The 20063-nt window shown below is 39.3% G+C and overlaps 1 protein-coding gene across 13 annotated transcripts in view; it reads left to right on the top strand.

Moving 5' to 3' along the window:
* KATNAL2 (katanin catalytic subunit A1 like 2) overlaps nucleotides 1–20063 on the top strand; it is a 132414-nt gene that overhangs the window by 93288 nt on the left and 19063 nt on the right. For all 13 annotated transcript variants that reach the window (XM_049901731.1, XM_049901726.1, XM_049901721.1 and 10 more), the window contains 4 exons: nucleotides 2068–2131; nucleotides 2336–2454; nucleotides 7283–7374; nucleotides 10223–10333. In XM_049901731.1, the coding sequence (XP_049757688.1) occupies nucleotides 2068–2131; nucleotides 2336–2454; nucleotides 7283–7374; nucleotides 10223–10333 (386 nt within the window). The remainder of the gene's footprint in view (nucleotides 1–2067; nucleotides 2132–2335; nucleotides 2455–7282; nucleotides 7375–10222; nucleotides 10334–20063) is intronic.

The raw sequence follows: 20063 nt of genomic DNA on the forward strand, positions 1-20063 counted from the left end.
AGCGCCATATCATTTTCCAAAATGGTTGTGTCATTTTACATTCCCACCAACAGTACATGAAGGGTTTTGATCTCCCCACAGCCTCTCTAACATTTATTTCCTATTTTTTTGATTCGTGCCAGTAATGCCAGGGTGAGATGGCATCTCGTTGTGGTTTTGATTTGCATTTCTCTAATGGCTAGTGATCATGAGCATTTCCTCATATGCCTGTTGGCCACTTGAATGTCTTCTTTGTGAAGTGTCTGTTCATTTCCTTTGTGCATTTTTACCCCCAGTTTGTGGGTTCTCTTTTTACTCTTCTGGTGAAGTCTTTTGATGAACATAAGTGTTTAATTTTTAGAAGATTCCAGTTATCTAGCTTATCTTCTAGAGTTTGTGAGTTGTTGGTTGTGGTTTGTATCCTGTTAATGCTGTGTATTAGGGCCTCTAGCATTGATCCTATTTTTTATTCTATGAATTTCATAGTTTTTGGCTTTATATTTAGGACTTTGATTCATTTTGAATTAGTTTTAGTATAGGGTGTGAGGTATGGGCCCTGTTTCATTTTTTTGCAGATGGACATCCAATTTTGCCAGCACCATTTGTTTAAAAAGACTGTCTTTTCCCCATTTGATGGGCTTTGGGCCCTTGCCAAAGATCGGGCGACCATAGGTGATTGGATTTACATCTGGGTTCTCAATTCTGTTCCATTGGTCAATGTATCTCTTGTTGTACCAGTACTAGGCTATTTTGATTACCGTAGCAGTATAGTAGGCTCTGAGATCAGGTAGTGCGGTAGACTCCATTTCTTGATGGGAGGAGCTGCAAATAATTTGTGGCCATTTTCTGTAATTTCCCTCAGATAGGAGATACAGATTTATTTTATTGAATAACCTATATATGCTTTTCATTGAGTCCATGAAGCCCCCAGTTTTCTTTTTTTAAGGTGATGCAGTGGTTAAGAGTTCAACTGCTAACCAAAAAGGTGGGCAATTTGAATCCACCAGCTGCTCCTTAGAAACCCTATAGGACAGTTCTACTCTCTCCTATAGGGTTGCTATGAGTCAGAATTGGTTCAACAGCAACAAGTCTTGAGTTTTTTTTTTTTTTTTTGGTTTAAGGAGGCAAAAAAGTATAAATTCGGATGATTTTTCCCCTTCTTCCTCCTTGTATTCAGACAGTGGGTAAGAAATATGATGGTGTTTAGAATTAATAGACATTTACTCACCATTTCTTCTAAGTGAATCTATAGTATAATATTTTTTCAAAGGATAGAACATCTCACTGAAACTCCCTGGATGTGTACCTCCATTGTAATATAGGATCTATATTGTGGTAGTGTTGAGATTTTGACATTAGCATCAGCAAGAAATAAATAGCTAGTTATAAGTTTACTGTTATTTTTCTTCTCCACCTCCTCCCATTCTCTACCAACCCTGCCCACCTCCAGATTGTTTGAACTTGAATGAATGGAAGAGACTCACTGAAGTCCATGCATGTCTGCTTGGAGTCAGTGTCTCATAGTGCATTTGCCACTGTATGTTCCCAACATCTAAAATAGACTTCGCCGTAGCCTTGTGCTTTATTCACATACACACTTATTTTCTATTTCTAGTGTTTATCTTAAAGTTAGTACCTGTTTTACAACACGCAAAAGATTGTCAAATGCTCTGAATAAGAGAACTTGGGGAAAATGATGTTTGCATGTAAGAAGTTACTGTGTCAGATAGGAAAAGCACCTACCTATGCCTTTCTTTTTAAATTTCTCTTTTAGTTTCTGTTTATTGGTTATGGTAGCACATGTTTAATGTAATTGATGTCACTAAATTGTACACCTGAAAAAAGTTGAATTGGTAAATATTGTTATATATTATTTTTACAATAAAGATATGTATATTTTTAAAAATTGCTCTTTTAAAAGGGCATACAAATTAATCCCAGCATTCTTATTAAGTGTGAAAGTAAAATTGGAATAAAAATAAAAAGGAAGATCTGTTTTCCATGCTAACCTTGCTTGCTTGCCTGTGCTAAGGGTGTGGAGGCTGATGTATTGATACCAAAGCTCATCATTGTTCCTTGTTTCCATAGTACCCACAGCTGTTTACTGGGATTCTTTCCCCCTGGAAAGGACTACTGCTTTATGGCCCTCCAGGTAAATATGTCCTATTTTGGTCTTGGTGTTAAGTGTGTGTTGCAAAAGATGAATTGCTGCCAACTGTCCTCACTTCAGGACTGGGGCAGATGAGAGCTGAGTAGTTACTTCCTCCTTCACTGGAGACCTGAGACTGACATCTGTGTCTAAGCAGAAGCATGTAGTTTAATTGCCTGCTCATATTTTATCCACATGTGTCTCTAGGAACAGGAAAGACCTTACTGGCCAAAGCTGTGGCCACCGAATGTAAAACAACCTTCTTTAATATTTCTGCATCCACCATTGTCAGCAAATGGAGAGGGGACTCAGAAAAACTTGTTCGGGTAGGCATTCTTGATTTTGCTTTTTTAGGGTAAGCTCTAGTAGAACACAGTGAAGCAAAAAGATTTTTAGAGCTCATTTGTTTTTATGTGGTTGATATGTTAAATTTTATCCTAGATCTTGATTACCAAAAGCCTGGGAAACGGTTTGATCATTCATTATATGTGAATATTAATCATGACCTCATCAGCAAAACATGATTTCCCTTCTGTAGGGTAATGCTTTTCAGCTACATGCATCCTCTCCTAATGGAGGCAGCTTTGCTCTTCCCCAGAGTATGCTGGGGATGAACTCGGGATGGACTTGGACTAAGGTGCAGAGCTGGGAGTGGCGTGACTGGGCCAGTGGCCAAGGCTGAGGAATGCCTTAGCTACAAGAAGAAAAACATCTGGGACTGGACGTGAAGTCCCTGGGAATGCTGGCTGCCCAAGGACTTGGGAGAAAAAACAATAAGTCTTAGCCCCAGCTGGAGTGGTATATAGACTTGTGTCCCCTGCTAGGTGGTAGTGGAGCACTACATTGGTCCAGCCGTTGCCCTGGACCATCCCGTACATAAATTTTCCCTAATAAACCATACATCCTGATCTCTGGTTCTAGAGTCTTTCTTTGGTCTCTTGGAGATGTGGCCAACCTTGGAACTGGACACCTCTGGGTTGTTACTCAACACCTTCTCTTGGGTATTTGACCAACAGCCCTTTTTTTGATTCCTGTAACTTAGGAATGGAAGCTGGAAAAAAGTTGTCTCTGAAGCAGCCTATTCTTTTCTTTAGTCAAGAAGGATTTATTAGTAAGCATGTGCAGCGTATTCAGTTAACGTTTATTGAGAGGCTACCGTATGCTTCTCCCTATCCTAGGTACTCTAAGGAAGAATCAAGAAACTTAAAACATAATTCTTCTTTCAGATGCCCTGAGCAACTTTTCCTCTACAGTGCCCAGAGCCTGTAGGTTTTTTTCCTTCCTTAAGAGATTGTTTTCATCTTTACAGTATCCCAGTCATAGCCTGGGATATATTGTATATTATAAAATTTCACTATATCTTTCAGTCCCTTTAAGAGTACACTTATTTATGATTTATGCCTCAATGCAAGGCAGATCCTTTTCAGAAGTCCTGTTAAACTGTGGCACTCTGTAGAATGACTGATAATCAAAACTAAGTGAATATAAAATATTTTTCCTGAAAAAGAAATTACCCTAAAATATTATGCTTAAATTAACATTCCCTTGGGTGACTCATTTTAAAAAGAATATGGTGTATTTGGAAGTCTTAAAATATTTTTAAAGGATTGACTCACCTAAAGTGCGAGTTTTATGAATTCTTACAACCCCTCAATTTGTAGTTCCTGGAAATCTATGTTGACATCATCCATGTCCTTGTCCTTCATCTTGAGCCTAACTCAGTGCCAGGCCCAAAGATGGGGCTTGGGTTTAGCTGCACCTGAGTTTGTGGCTTCAATGTGATTGATTCTAATAAGCTGGATTTCAAGTAGCTGAAAACCAACTAACTAGAATCCTTATCTGTCTGAAGATTTTTTTAAAAAAACATTTTATTTTCGTGTGCTGAATAACAACAAAACTCTTAAAAGATGCCCCCAGAATCAGTTTAGGTTCGTCTCCTGTTTGTGAAAATTGAGTTTAAAACTCTGAGCACAAGGCACTGCAAAGTGCTCAATGAAAGATTACATTATATTCCCTGGACTGGACTTACCTAGGCTGGAGAATAAATTCATATATTTATAAATATTTTTAACAAAGATTGAAACTAAGTGGATTTGTTTAATGTTGAATAGCTGAAAATTTCTTTTAGCAAGAGCTCTCCATTCTGTGTGAGCCTTTTATTTAATTAATTTTTTCTTCTTCTTCAGTATTACTTTGCTAAAATTCTAAGAGTGAGGAAATAATTCCTCCCCCAATTTCTCTCCTTCCTTTACTGTATATTTGAAAAGTAATTAGTCTGGGGGGAAAAAAAGTACAAAAGGATATACAGACTCCTGAGCCCTCTCCCCAGAGGAAACTGTTATCCAGAACATTTATTTATATCGACATCAACAACTATGTGTCTCCTTTCCTTTTGAAATACAGATAGGAACATATTATACATGTCCTTCTGTACCTCGTTTCTTTCCCAGTTAGCAATATAACTTGGATATTATTCCACACCATTAAAAATAGAAAGAACTTGTTCTTTTATATGTCTACATGGTATTTTATTGTGCAGATGTACCAAAGTGTATTTAACCAGTCTTTTCTTGATGGACATTTATGTTGTTTCTAGTCTCTTGTATTACAAACAAGGCTAGAGTGAACGATGTATACATACACATGTCTTTGCATATGGATTAGAATTGGATAATTTCTTTGAATTGCTGGGTCAAAGGAAATGAACATCACTGATTGCCAAATGGCCTTCCAACAGGATTGCACCGGTTTACACTCCCATCGACAATGTCAGTGTGTGTGTTTCCCCATACCGTGGCCAAAGCTGTGTATTACCAAAGATTTGTCGTATGTTTGCCATTCTGTTGGGGTAAAGTAATATTCAGTGCTTGAATATGCATATTTTTAATTCTGAATGAACTTGAGCATCATTCTGTAGGTTTAAAAGACATTTGTATTTCTTTATTCTGTCAAATGCATTTTTATTTGGATTTTTTAAAAAGACAATTCAACAAGAGAATAGATCACCTCTGGTAACCTTGAAGGATCTCATCTTACATCCTCTCAGAAATTAATTTATCTACTCCTTATTTTCTGGACACTTGGAATCACTGTATGGAAATCACTCACCTAGAAAATCTCGATTATGCTGTCAAGCTCCTTCCTGTGAAGCTTTCAGATAAAGAAAGCCCTTCAGGACCTTCCCCTAAACCAGAGAAGCTTTCCTATCTTTTCTTTCTCTTTCTATTCCAATTAAAGAGTTATTTATAGGGAACCCTTGGGTTGTGTTTCTCCCTTGCCTCCTAATGTTTATGCCTCTTAGGAACTGAACGCTATTGAATACTTGAGTGGTCTCTTTAGCAAATGCATACACCTGTTGATGTTTACGTCCTTCAGCAGTGCCCCCCCCGACCCACTGTATGATTTAACTTTCTCCAAGTACTTTTGAAAATTTTAGACTAATGCTTCCAGAAGCACTTACTCAGGATTCTATATATTCCCTGGGAGTGGAAAAGAACAGTGGCCTGAGCGATGTTGTTGTTGTTAGTTGCCTTCAAGGCAATATGGAGACCTAGGGTTCAGATGTGGTTCTCCTTGATATTTGGTTTTATAGAGCTTAGTCTCTCTGCACTTAGCTCTTTAAAAACTATCCACTAAAAATTAAAAAAAAATATTTTTTTATCCACAGAGAGGGTCTAATACTCCATTTTTCATTGGAAGATTGCTGCTGTTTTAATTATCCTATACATTTAGGCTTTTCTTTTTGTGATAAACAAGAAAAAAAAATTGCTTCTAATTAGGTGGTATTTATTGTGCCTAAAAGGAGTCCTTGGGTGATGCAAATGGTTAATGCACCTGGAAGCTAACAGAAAGGTTGGAGGTTCGAGTCCATGTGTAGGTGACTTGGAAGAAAGGCCTGGTGATCTACTTCCAAAAAACCAGCAGTTGAAAACCCTATGGAGCACAATTCTACTCTGACACACATGGGGTTGCCATGAGTCGAAAACGACTGGATAGCAACTCATTATTGAGTCTGAAAGGCATTCGTGATGAGCATCCCAGCATTGACATTGTCCTCTCAGTTCATTAGGCTGAGCCAATTGTCTTGGGCTAAAGAACTAGGATTCTGTGAAAGGAAAATGTTGGAGCGTGAGCAGTTATGCACCACACCTGAGAGCAGTGGGGAAGGTGAGGAAGTAAGTTCCTGCCCTGGGACAGGGAGACCTGTCAGCGCTAACCTGCTACTGCCTGTGAAAACCACAATCAGGCTTTTTCTGAGCCCTTCCCCTCCTTTTTGTTCTGTGATGCTTTGCTCTAGTGCTAAGTGAAACAGAGAATAAATCCCCTATGCCTACTAAAGAACCTCTATTCTTTTCTAAATCTCTACTGCTTTCTCTGATCAACCAATGAAGAATTGTATATGGTGCTCAAGAGATCAGTTTCAGGGTTAAAAAAAAAATAGGTTTAGATTTTTATACTTTTTTCATCACCACCATGTCTCCCTTTAGAGCTGTTTATTTCGTTTTTATATGTCTGCTCCTTTGCTGGGTGCTTTCTGTTTTTCCTCAGTCTATAATATGCATTTTGAAGTGGAACATCTTATTCAATAGGGAATTAGCTTCATGTACCTGAGTCTACCAAACAGCAGTGTTGGGGTGGCATGGAGACCAGAGTAATTTGGGGAGCCGAAAGGGACAAAGTTCTTTAGTCTTGTTAGCCATGATCGGTACCCTATCCTTTCTCTGCCATTCTCCCTTCTGAGAATAACCCTTCCATTTCCCCAAAGGTTAAGGGAATACCATCAAATGATTTTACATATCCCAAGGCTTTTGTGTCCACATGGAACATGCTATTGGGAGGGTGTCTTAAGGGTTAACTAACCAACTGGAAGCTTGGGAATAGAGTTTTATCTTAGGCTCTTCCATTTAAGATTAGTAACTTTGAGTCAAGCACTTACTCTCTCACTGGCTCTAATTTTATCAAGTGATAAATGGAAATAATTGGACTATCCAACCCCATGGGGTGGTGCTAGGGAGAAATAATTGTAACGATTATAAAGTTATTGTGAAATAACAGAGTGCAGCATAAATGCTTAATATTATATTCATTCTAAGCTTTTAATCTCAGGGACCATCTGAGGACTTTAAGTATATGAACTTGCTTTTTCTCTACCAGGTGTTATTTGAACTTGCCCGCTATCATGCACCCTCCACAATCTTCCTGGACGAGCTGGAGTCAGTGATGAGTCAGAGAGGCATGGCTCCTGGGTAACAGACAGGTTTTTTTTTTTTTTTTGGTCATCATTTCTCTCCTCTTGTAAGTGTGTTTGATGGTCGGAAGCCCATCGACATTTACCAGCAGAATGAGCCTATTAATAAGCCCACAAATTTTCTGCAGACACATGGAAAGGTCTTTAAATTAGATCCTGTTAACTGAATAGCTGATTTAAGTAGTTTTTATAACCGGAGGAAATGTCGTCCTCCCTCCCCTCTTCCCCACAGAGTGGTTTTCAGGCCTGAAGATCACCCAGCCCCAAGATCCCAGGCTGCCATAACAGTGCTGTTGGCTCAAAATAGCCAGCTACCACTGCTTCCCCTGGAGCCAGAGGGCTGCCTGTGGGGAGCGGGGCTTGCCTACTCAGCCACTACAAAGGGCCAGGTTGGTATTTTACTTCCATGAGATAGTCCTCGCCGAGGTGTGAGGCCAGGGAAGCCACCGTGTTCTCTGTGACATCAGGTTGTGGCTCAGTGTGTCCGATTTTAAATATGCCTCGTATGTTATCTCTAAAGATTAAATGTCAGCTAATGTCCCCAGCAGGAAAGTACGCTTCTCAGACTAGAATGAGCCTTCCGTTTGTGCCTCCAAAAGGCTGAGGTTTTTGTTGTTTTGCCTTTTCTTTTTTAAATTAACTGCTTCCTGTCTTGACCAGAGGAATTTTCCTTTAAAACTATTTACTAAACTTGGCACCCTAGCTTGAAAAACAGATCGCGGGGCAGTCTCTACACAGCTGCATTTATTAATGGCCTTTTTAATGGCCTATCATCAAGGAGAACTAATAGTAATAAGAGCAAATAATTAGCTCATGGGGAGTATAACTGGGATATAATTTATAGAATTTTACTCATTGAGAAGCATTGTCCCTGAAGGGAAAAACCACCATGAGGATATACCCATGTGATATGGGATTCATGTGACTGATTGAAATGGGACGGATTCCATGGTTTAACCCGTGTTTGTCAGCCCCAGGCGGGCATGTGCCTCTTGATATGGTGGTGCCTGCCTGTGCAGCACACAGCAGGGAATCGACCAGACCACTGTAGTAGTTCTGCTGTCAGCCCAGACCAGGCACCCCTCGCCTGCCTCGGTGTAATAACCTGTGTGCTCGTTCCTACATTCGCTTTGTTGCTCTCCCTCCCCTGGGTTTTTCAGAGCCTTGATTGGGCCAGTTTGGAAACTCTTCCTCTTCTGGCCTTGAGTGTGCCAGGTTTTGCAGTGAATGTCAGTTTCCTTGTCTGGAACTTAAACTCTAAAACCAGAGTCTTCAAAGGGTCGGGGATAAGGGAAGGTGCTCTGAAGACTTCTTGGGTCATATTACGTTAAAAGAATAATAATTATGGACAAATGCTAAATAAATACGTAACTATATCGAGGGCACTGGGTTTTGGGTATACTGTCAGAGTGTCTTATCTCTATGGAAAAGCTAGGTAGTAAGGGGCATGTTGTTGTTGTGTGCTGTTGAGTAAATTCTGTCGCATAGCAACCAGGGACTAAAACCCAATAAGCAAAGTACCCACGGGCTTACTTGTGCTAACTTACTAATCTGTAGTGAACGGTTTCATTGACAGGAACCCTATATTGACAGAATAGAACTGCCCCATTAGGGTTTCTTAGGCTGTAATCTTTATGGGAGCAGATGGCCAGGTCCTTTCTCCCAAGGGCAGGCAGCTGGTGGGTTCACTGCCAACCATTTGGTTAGCAGCCGAGCACTTAACCATTGTGTCACCAGGGCTCCTTTAGTAAGAGGCATAGAACGAAACAAACAAACAAACAAACAAACCATTGCTGCTGAGTTGATTCCGACTCATAGCAACCCTATAGGATAGAGTAGAACTGCCCCACAGGGTTTCCAAGGCTGTAAATCTTTATAGAAGTAGACTGCCACAGCTTTCTCTCCTGGAGCAGGCTGGTGGGTTCGAACTGCCAACCTTCTGGTTAATGGCCCAATGCCTTAACCACTGTCACCAGGGCTCCTAGTAAGGGGCATAGTTCCTTAAAAAAAAAAAAAAACACATCCTATTTGGGTTTCAACAACACACATGAAGAGATAAGAAGCTTAATGTCGTGTTGTCCATGAAAAGCAACTTTTGTCCTTTTAACTAGATCTACACAAGTGAAGAGGAAGGAGAGGCTGCGGAATGTGGAGAGGGTTTAGAGCCACTTTGAATAGTTCAGGTTCTTATAGTGAGCTCTGTCCTGGTGGTAGGGTCTTTGGCAGTGCTGGTACAGGTCTTAGAACATGGATTTGCACAGAAAACTGACTCCCATCTACCTGTGAAAGGAAAGCATAGTTTCCATGTCATCTTGCCTCTTATCAGTAAGGGCATGAAACAGAGTCCATGTAGTGGTTCATCTCTGTTCCTGAACAATTTAGATCCGTAAGTTATACTAAATGAAATGCTGCGTGTGAAAGTCCTTTCATGCGTGCTATGTAAATGAAAGAGACTATTTTCAATTATGCCGTTATCTAAAAGGGTAAATAATGCTGTAGGTAGACACAGCCCGGCTGCGTTCCGTTTACCAGTGGCACCACTTACCCTTTACTCACTTGCTAGTTCACTGCCAACCTTTGGCTTTCTCTTAAATACCAGCATCATATTCATACACTTCCTTTCTAATACTCTCTATGTGAAAATGATGCTGAATTGTTTTCCCTAACCCTAATGGTTTTTTTTTTTTTTAAACTCTAACTGTAGGACTAGTGCTAGTGGCTAGAATGAGCAGGGGAGGGGATCAGAAGGAAACAGCTCCTGCAATCAATGCTGTGAGTTCCAGGGTGGGTCATGAAGGCAGAGGCTCTGCCACTTGGGAGAATCGCACCTCCTTGTCTCTCTGTAGGGGAGAACACGAAGGGAGCCTTCGGATGAAGACAGAGCTTCTGGTGCAGATGGATGGGCTAGCTCGCTCAGAAGATCTCGTGTTTGTCTTAGCAGCTTCTAACCTGCCATGGTAAGAGATCAAAGAGTCATTTTGAATACATTTTCATGAGCCACTAAATGCAGATGAAGACCGTATTGACCACTTTAGGCAAAGCTCTGTTGTTTGGTTCCAGTCCTGGAAGATTAATTTGAAGGCTTTGCTGTTCAAGTCCCCAGTCCTTGTTGTCTGTACCATTAAAGGATCTGCCTTAATAGAACACAGGCCAGGGCTACTGTTGACAGTATTTAAAATGGACATTGTGAATTTAAAGCCAAATTATTTACTATGTTTCAGCTCAGCAGGGCTTTAGCATAAAATTTCCAGGACTCAGAATATTCTAGAAATAAAATGTTCGGATTTTACCAATATTAAAGCTAAACTTTTTAAAGAGGAAAATCTTTCCTTTACTGTTGCATAGTAAATAGGAAGCTAAATAATCTCTAATTGAAAACATAATCTGCTCTCAGAGTGTTTTATTCAAACTGTATCCCAGAGTGGTTTAAGAACAATTCTAGAAGTGGAATTGAGAAATAAGAGATTTCGACTAGGGAAAAACAATATTTACTTGGAGAGTATATTTAAAAAGTAACTTTAATCCCTTTATAGTTCTAAGAATATTTTCACATACATTATTTCTTTTGAGTCAGAGGTAAGGCAGGAGACAGAGGAAAAATTAATTGAGCCAGCCCAGACAACAGGAAATTTGTAACAGAGTGGGACTTGTCCCCTGAAGAAGTCATTGGAAAGAATTGACATTGATGTGTAATCTGTTATTTTCAATATATTTATAAGTGAAAGCTCACTTCACCTCCTCTCAAACTTATTTGACTTTCTCTTATCTAATGTGCTAAGGTGATCGGCATTTTACATTTTGAAGATACAAGTACTTACGAACAAAATTAAGGCAGAGTCCAAACAGAACCATCATTTAAATATGATTGTGGAATCCTTTAGGGAGGACTCCTGGTTCCTTCATCCCTTTGAAACAGGGCCGATGATCACAGCCACTTGACTACTCTCACAGGGTTCCTGTGAGAGTCAAATAGGGAGCATATGCCAGAACTGCAAAGCTCTGTGCACGGCTATGGGAGGCTCTGTGCCCAGGGAAGACCTACACATTTTCTAAAGGAAGGTACTGTGCTGTCTTCTTTTCCCTAAGGTGATCAACTTTTGGTAAGCCAAAAAATATAATGGTTCTGATACATGCTACATGGATGGACCTTGAAAATATTATGCTGAGTGAAATAAGTCAAATACAAAAGGACAAATATTCTATGATCCCACTTTTATGAAATATCTAGAATAGGTAAATGCAGAGACTAAAGTTTATTCATGGTTACCAGAGGCAGTGGGCGGGGAGGGGTGTGGGGAAGGGAATATTATTGTTTAACGGGCACTAAGTTTCTGTTAAGGGTGATTAAAAAAAATTGGAAATGGCTAGTGGTAATGGTTGCACCATATGGTAAATGTAATTAATGTCACTGAACTGTACACCTAAAAATGGTTGAAATGTCAAATGTTTTATTATATATATTTTACTGCAGTTTAAAAAAATGGTTAAACAGGAATACAGGGTTGAAAGGAGGAGTGTGCTATCTCATGGGGTGGGGGAGAGCTAGAAGTACATAGGTGTGTATAAGATTTTGTATGAGAGACCGACTTGATTTGTAAACTTTCACTTAAAGCACAATAAAAATAAAAAAATTTTTTAAATGGTTTAGAAAAAGTCAACAAACAAAATTTAAATAAGCTTAGAAAGGCTTTTCCTAAAGAATCGCCTCTCAACATGTCAATTAGCAAACTCATTTGTGCTTTTGAGTTTGGGTTCTTTTGTATCACAGATTACATTGTCACAATGCACCTTGGAACCAATATGGCCTAACATATATATCCTGAGCATTGCTAGGATTTAAAAAAACTTTTTAATATGAAAAATTCCAAACAAACACTAAAGAAAAGCATCTTAAAGCGTATTTCAGATTATCACACCATTTCTCACATATATATTTCAGTATACATTTTAAAATATGACATTTTCTTCCATTACTGAATTTCCATTATCACCGCCAACAAAATTAATGATAAATTCTTAATATCATCTAGTACCCTATTCATATTCACATTTCCCATATTATTTTAAAATGTCTTTTTACAACTGATTTGTTGAATCAGTGACATGGATTGGATTGCGTCCCCCCAAAATATGTGTTAACTTGGTTAGGTCATGATTCCCTCTATTTTATGGTTGTCCTCCATTTTATGATTGTAATTTTATGTTAAAGAGGATTAGGGTGGGATTGTAACACCGTTACCCAGGTCACATCCCTGATCTAATGTAAAGGGAGTTTCCCTGGGGTGTGGTCTGCACAACCTTTTATCTCTCAAGAGATAAAAAGGAAAGGGAGGCTAGGGTGGGGGGAGGGGTGCCTCATACCATCAAGAAAGCAGTGCTGGGAGCAAAGTGTGTCCTTTGGACCTGGGGTCCCTGCATGGAGAAGCTCCTAGTCCAGGGGAAGATTGATGAGGAGGCCAACAGAAAGAGAAAGACTTCCCTGGAGCTGACACCTTGAATTTGGACTTTTAGTACTTTATTGTAAGGAAATAAATTTCTCTTTGTTAAAGCCATCCACTGTGGTATTTCTGTCATAGCAGCACTAGATGACAAAATCAGTATCTAAACAAAGTCTGCACATTATAATTGGTTGTTCTAATCTCTTTTAATCTAAAACAGACTCCCTCATTTTTTTCCTCCACTTGCCACTAACTTGTTGATGAAGCCAGAAAGATTATCCTATGGGATGTTTTTTAAACTTTCTGAATTTGGCTTATTGTATCCTCATGGTAGTATTTAGCTTGTTCTTCTTTCCCCTATAATGACTCTAGACTAAAGATTAGATTCAGGATCAATATATATTGTTATGGCAAAAATACTTCATAGGTGATGCTGTGTACATCATAGTGCATTGCATCCAGAAGTATGTAATGTCTTTTTGTTGCACTTTCTGATACCAAGATTGATAAGTGGGTTCAAATGTGTCAGTCTGGTCCCTTCACTGTAAAGTTTCCATTAATGATTTTAGCATCCATTGAAGGTCTTTGACTGAATCACTAGTTATTTTCACTAGGCATGAGATTCTGTCATTCCTTCTGATTTACATTTGGAATTATTCTTTATGATAGAACTTTTCCTCATCCAATAGGCCTATTTGGTTACCTGAAAATACAGTTCATACTAGAAAATCAGAGTTCTTTCCCTTTAATTTTTAGAGTTATGAGTTGGTGCCTTAGCAACATTCATTGTTGATCAATGAGTTAGTCTCTCTGTCACATACACACACTCTCTCTCTCTCTGTTACTCCCTCTCTCTCCATCACTGTGATCTCATGGCTTGTTTGGTATAAGCCTATTAGCTTTTTTGTTTAATAGCTTTATTGAGATATAATTTATGTATCACACAATTCACCCATTTAAAGTATATAATTCACACCAAAGACACAAGGAAAATATTAGCCCAAGAGACAAAAGGGCCACATAAACCAGAGATTCCATCAGCATGAAACCAGAAGAACTAGATGGTGCCCGGCTACCACCAATGACTGCCCTGACAAGGAACACAACAGAGAGTACATGACGGAGTGGGAGAAAAGTACGAAGCAGAACTCAAGTTCACTATAAAAAAACCAGACTTAATGGTCTGACTGAGACTGGAGGAACCGTTGAAGGCAGAGCCCCTGAATGCTCTGTTAACCCAGAATTAAAACCATTTTCAAAGCCCACTCTTCAGTCAAAGATTAGACTGGACTATAAAACATGAAATAATACTCATGAAGAGTGTGCTTCTCAGTTCAAGCAAGTACATGAGACCAAATGGGTGGATCTTGTCTGGAGCAGGATGAGAAGGCAGGAAGGGACAGGAGCTGGTTGGATGGACATGGGAAACCTGGTGTGGAAAAGGGGGGGAGTGTGCTGTCACATTATAGGGATTACAACTAGTGTCACATAACAATATGTGTATAAATTTTTGTATGAGAAATTAACTTGAGCTGTAAACTTTCACCTAAAGCACAATTAAGAAAATAAAGTATACATTTCAATGGTTTTTAGTATATCCACAGATATATGCAACCATCACCACAATCAATTTTCATCACCCTAAAAAAACCTTGTACCCATTAGCAGTTACCCCTGGCCCTCATACTGCCCTCAGCACTAAACCAAAAAAAACCAAACCTGCTGCTGTCGAGTTGATTCCGACTCATAGTGACCCTATAAGACAGAGTAGAATTGCCCCATACAGTTTCCAAGGAGTGCCTGGTGGATTTGAACTGCTGACCTTTTGGTTAGCAGCCATAGCCTTAACTACTAGGCCACCAGGGTTCCCCCCTCAGCACTAGGCAACCATTAATCTACTTTTTGTCTCTATAGATTTGCCTATTCTAGACATTTCATTTAAATGAAATCATACAACATGTGGCCTTTTGTGTCTGGCTTCTTTCACTTAGCATAAGGTTGTCAAGGTTCATTTCAGTACTTCATCCTTCATCCTCTTTATTGCCAAGTAAGATTCCATTGTATGGATATACCACATTTTGTTTATTTATTCATTATTTGGTTTGTTTCCACTTACTGGCTGTTATGATTATTGCTGCTGTGAACATTTATATACAGGTTTTTGTACGAGCTTTTATTTTCAAGTCTCTTGAGTATATTCTTAGGAGTGGAATTATTGGTCACATGGTAACTTCTATTATTGTTTGAGGAACTGCCAAATTATTCTCCACAGCATCTACACCACTGTACATTCCCACCAGCAATGGATGAGGATTCCAATTTCTCCACATCTTTACCAACACTTGTTATTATCTCTCTTTTTGATTATAGCCATCCTAGTGGGTAAGAAGTGGTATCTCATTGTGGTTTTGATTTGCATTTCCCTGTTGACTAATGATATTGAGCATCTTTTTATGTACTTAGTGGTCAATTATGTGTCTTCTTTGGAGAAATGACTTTTCACATCCATTGTCTATTTTAAAATTGTGTTGTCTTTATTATTGAGTAATAAGGGTTCTTCATGTATTCTGGATACAAGTTCTCCATCAGATATATGATTTTTAGATTTTTTTTCATTCTGTGGCCATTAGGTTTTGATAGCTTCCTTGCTTTTTGTACAAGATGGTAGAGACTGAATTTGTACATTTTGCTTCAAACTGGGAATCAACAATTTATTCATGGAGTCCTGGTTCCCTGTAATAGGAAATGATGTTTAGAGATCAGCCTCAGGATTAAAGGTGCTGCTTCCTGCTGGATTATTACTGCCTTCACATTGGACAGAGCTAGGATATACATAGTTTTTAAAAGAAGAAATAAATAATGAGAGTTCAGACTAGAATTTCCCATTCAAATTTAAGATTAGAGGGTTTTTATTTAAAATATTTGATTTTATATTTGTATCTTTAATGTTGAAAACCTTAGTTCTTAACAATGTTACTTAATATCCAATTTATTTTCATATGCCATTATATTTTATATTTGAGTATATAACATAGTCTCTCAGTAATAATACTGAAGGTATTCATGTCAGTCATATTCTGATGAGGAGCACGGCACAGACCTAGCCTAGCTAAGAGAGAGGAGTTAGTACAGCTTTTAACTGCAGCACTATTGACCTTTTGGGCTTGTTAATTCTTTGTTGTAGGGGGTTGTCTTGTGTATTATAGGATGTTTAGCAGCTTCCTGACCTCTACTTACTAGATGCCAGTAGCACCTCCCCCACCAAGTGTGACAACCGAAAAATGTCTCCAGGCATTGCCAGATGTCCCCCGGAGGGCAAAATCACCCTCCATTGAGAATCACTGGAAGGTTATGACAGGCATTCTATAGAGACAACCTGTCACATGTTTCACAGCTGATCTCTCAAGGTTTTTTTAAAAAAAGGACCCCATAAAATAGCTGAACTTGGTTTTCTTACACAAAAGGTGCCATATTATATAAACTCTCCTGCATCTTGCTTTTTTCTCTTAATTAGAGATCTTTCCAAATAAGCACATAAAGCTTTCTTCTTTTCCTTTATAGCTACACAGTGCTCCATTTGTGTTTACGCTAGTTTTCCCCACCAGCCCCTAGTGATGGGCATTTGGATTATTCCTACTCTTTTGCTATTAAAAATAATGTGTGTGTGCCACTTTGTGTATCTTCGCGTTGGTTTCCGGAAGTAGAATTGCTGGGTCCATGGGTTAATGGGCATAAAATTATGATAGAGATTGCCAAATTTCCCTCCATAGTGGTTGTACCATTTTGTATTCCCACTTGTGTCCTGCTTTCATTACTTAACATTCGAGTAAGAACGTTTCCAATGTTATTAAATAACCCTTGAAGACTGGGTTTTGTATTGGCTACCCAAAACTCTAACATGTGCAAATACCATAATTTAGTTAATCATTCCTTTCCTGAGGAACATATATGATGCTCCCAAATTTTCTCTGTTGTAAATAATTCTGAAAATGAAAATCCTTTGCAGAAAAGTCTTTAAGTTCTGATTATTTCTCTAAGACAGATTTCTGGAGGTAGGATCGGCATATCAAAGGGTTTAGATGTTTTTGTTTTTTTAACTCCCTTGTTACTTACTGCCAGAGTCCTTCTTTGAGGAAATCATGTATTTTTCATCAAGAAGTTTGGGACAGACCTTTTTTCTTGACTTCAGGGGGTTAGATGAGGGAATAAGCTTATATCCGATTCAAGCAGTCTGTTCTATTGGGGGGGGAAATAACTAAATCATATGTATCCATGTAAAACCTGCTCCTAAAATCCCAATGGAAATTGTTTATAGTTAGTGGTACTTCTCATCTGTAGCATCTTTTGGGGCACGAGGCTATCCCTTACCGTGTTCCCTAGACAAATCCATTCCATCCTACAGGGGCAGTCACGTTCTCCATGTTCCGCAGGGAGACGGTGGCCAGCATCTTTGTTTATTCAGCATTTCTCCTCCGAGGAGCACTGTCCTTAGTCTAAAGCCTCACAGACAGGACCAGAAGGAAGCATGAAATAACAGCTCATCCTTGTCATTTGATATGTAAATAAGCAATGAGAGGAATAACAAATGTTGCATCTTTAATATTGCTACTTAAAGTAATAGCCATGTAAGAAACGTTTAGGGAGCACAATTAGGGCTAATTTGACCAGCCTCGATTGTTGAGTATTCACAAACTCAGTCCTAGGAGTCTGGAGGGAAACAAGAGTCTGAACACAGCCATTAAGGCAAATGCCGTCTTTAGATGTCTATTTAGCTGGATGGTAGTTTGTACAAATAAGGTGTGAAGACTGTATGTGTGAAGCATGTTGAAACTCCTCTTTAACTTGTTGTTTGCAAAAGGGTTAGAAATTCCAGTAACCCTCTTAAAGATGCTATAGATAAGAAGTACCACTATCTATAAACAATTTCCATTGGGATTTTAGGACCAGATTTTCGTATGATTTAGTTATTTCTCTCAATAGAACAGACTGTTTGAATCAGACACCTGGTATGACCCAGCTCTGGATTAAAAACAAACAAAAGGTAACATTTAGAATAAAGTATAAAATTCAGGAGATTATTGCACTGGGAATGAAATAGTCTTGATTTGTTTGGGGGAAAAATAGTGTGGAAAAGGAGCTGTCCATAAGCAGTAGCTCCCCTGTGTCATCATCTGGTAACTTCTACTTATTCCCTAGACAGGGAGCCAAATTTGGAATACCCTTGGGGGCAACTGCAGGTCCCTGAGTGGTGCAGGGAGCTTGCACTTGACTACTAACCTAAAGGTCGGTGGTTCAAACCCACCCAGTGGTACCATGGAAGAAAGGCCTGGTGATCTGCTTCCATAAAGATTACAGCCAAGAAAACCCTGTGGGGCAGTTCTCCTCTGTAACACATGGGGTTGCCATGAATCGGAATTGAATTGACGGCAACGGATTTGGTTTTTTGGTTTTGGGGCAATTACCGACCTAGCTGTCTTTCTACCACTTCTGTGAACTGACTTCTTCCCTTATGAACTCTCTCCTCTCTGATGTGATATATCTGCAGAAATGGATGCATGTGATGGAAGAGATGAGTGGACACAACCCCAATTCTCTCCACAGTAAACACACCCCTGGGGCCCAGGGGAAGCTGTCCTTTCTGTGGTCCTGTCTTTTGGCTGCATGACTTGACTATCACCACCCTCCTGATCAACATTCCTCTAAGGGTGGTCTGCACAGGTCTGCACTGTGTAGGTACAAAAACGGGGGTTCAAGACATACTGAGTTAAAGACAGTTCAACTGGTTTCCCCATAGCAAGACTTCTCGGTGTCTTTAAGATGCTATTGTACGTTGTGACTCTACAAGAAAAGATAGGATAAAACAGTGCTTTCCACACTTATCTGACCCCAGAATCCTTTCCTCAAAGAGTATCTCACAAGACCAGTATTCCACTGGAAAACCTTTTGGTTTACATTAACTTGCCCTGACCTGATGGCTACATCTTCATTACAATTGCTTTTAGTCATGCTTACAGGCTTTTTATCTTTCATAATATTTTTATGCCTATCACTGGTCAAATTGTTTTGCTTGAAATTGCTTCTCTACATTCAAAACTTCAGTATCCCATGTAATAATATCAAGTCTATGCTCCCCCACATGTAGCATATGGGTGATTCTGATACGACGAGGAAAGAAGTGTATTGTACAGACAAGTAGAGTAGAATTATACAAGGAAGAAAGGCAATTTCTGATGACAGATATTTTTAAAAAGCCTTTATGGAGTAGAGAACACTTGAACTGGGCCTATAAAAATGACCTAGGTTTTGATAGACAAAATAGAGGTTCCAAAGGAAAAAAATGATGGAGTAGATGCTCAGAACTAGGATGGAAAAAGCTATATTCAGGGAATGGCAAGTAGACTAGTCTGGTCCCAGTAGGAAGTATAGGTAGGGGTCAGCCTATGCAGGGCTCAGTGTGGGAGGCAAAGTGACCTTCAGTGCTTTGTTCATTGGTTCCCCATCATCTACAAAAGATATTACAGTTCCTCAATCTGCTGTTCAAGAGCTGTCATGATCACTCAATTCATGTTGGTTATTGACATACTGCAAAAACTTTGCTTATGAAAATGGGGGTTGCGTCTCCTACTGTGCTAAGATAGTTTAATGAATTTTAACGATTGCATGGACAAACTAGAGTTAATTTTTGTTGCCAAATTCTGTGCAGTTTGGGATGATGTCTCTCCCAGGAACCACATGGTTTAACAGGAAAATAGGCCAAAGGGCTTAGGAAGGGACCCAAAGGTTTGACCCAGGATTTCAGGTGCAAGGGCTCATGTAAACTGTCTAGGCAGTCCAGGTAGGTAGCACCTACCCACTTCTACAAGCAGTAGGCATAGGTCCAGTGTGCCAGGCTCTGAGGTTTGTTAGCCTTTGCTGTGTTTAACATGTGTTACATATCTCAGTCTTTCTGGTTCTTTTTGACCTCTGAGGTGATGGAAGTACCAAATAAGCAAGAGAAAGGAGATGAGAACAGAATAACTAGGTTTCACAATCAAAGTGCAGGAGCCAAGGGTTGTGTTTTCTGGTTGCCACAGGTTAAAAGAAAAATTTTTTTTAAGATAAATATATTGGCATAAAGAATGATTCCTGGGTACATTCCATTTGTCCTTTGTTTCCTCCCCTGTATGATTATATTATTATTGATGTCATTAAAAGTGCATTCATCAGGCCTGGCTGTCAGAGTGTTGCACTTATTTTGCGGCCACAAGCA

The sequence above is a fragment of the Elephas maximus genome, chromosome 11 (assembly GCF_024166365.1).
Source record: "Elephas maximus indicus isolate mEleMax1 chromosome 11, mEleMax1 primary haplotype, whole genome shotgun sequence".
In the NCBI taxonomy this organism is placed as follows: domain Eukaryota; kingdom Metazoa; phylum Chordata; class Mammalia; order Proboscidea; family Elephantidae; genus Elephas; species Elephas maximus.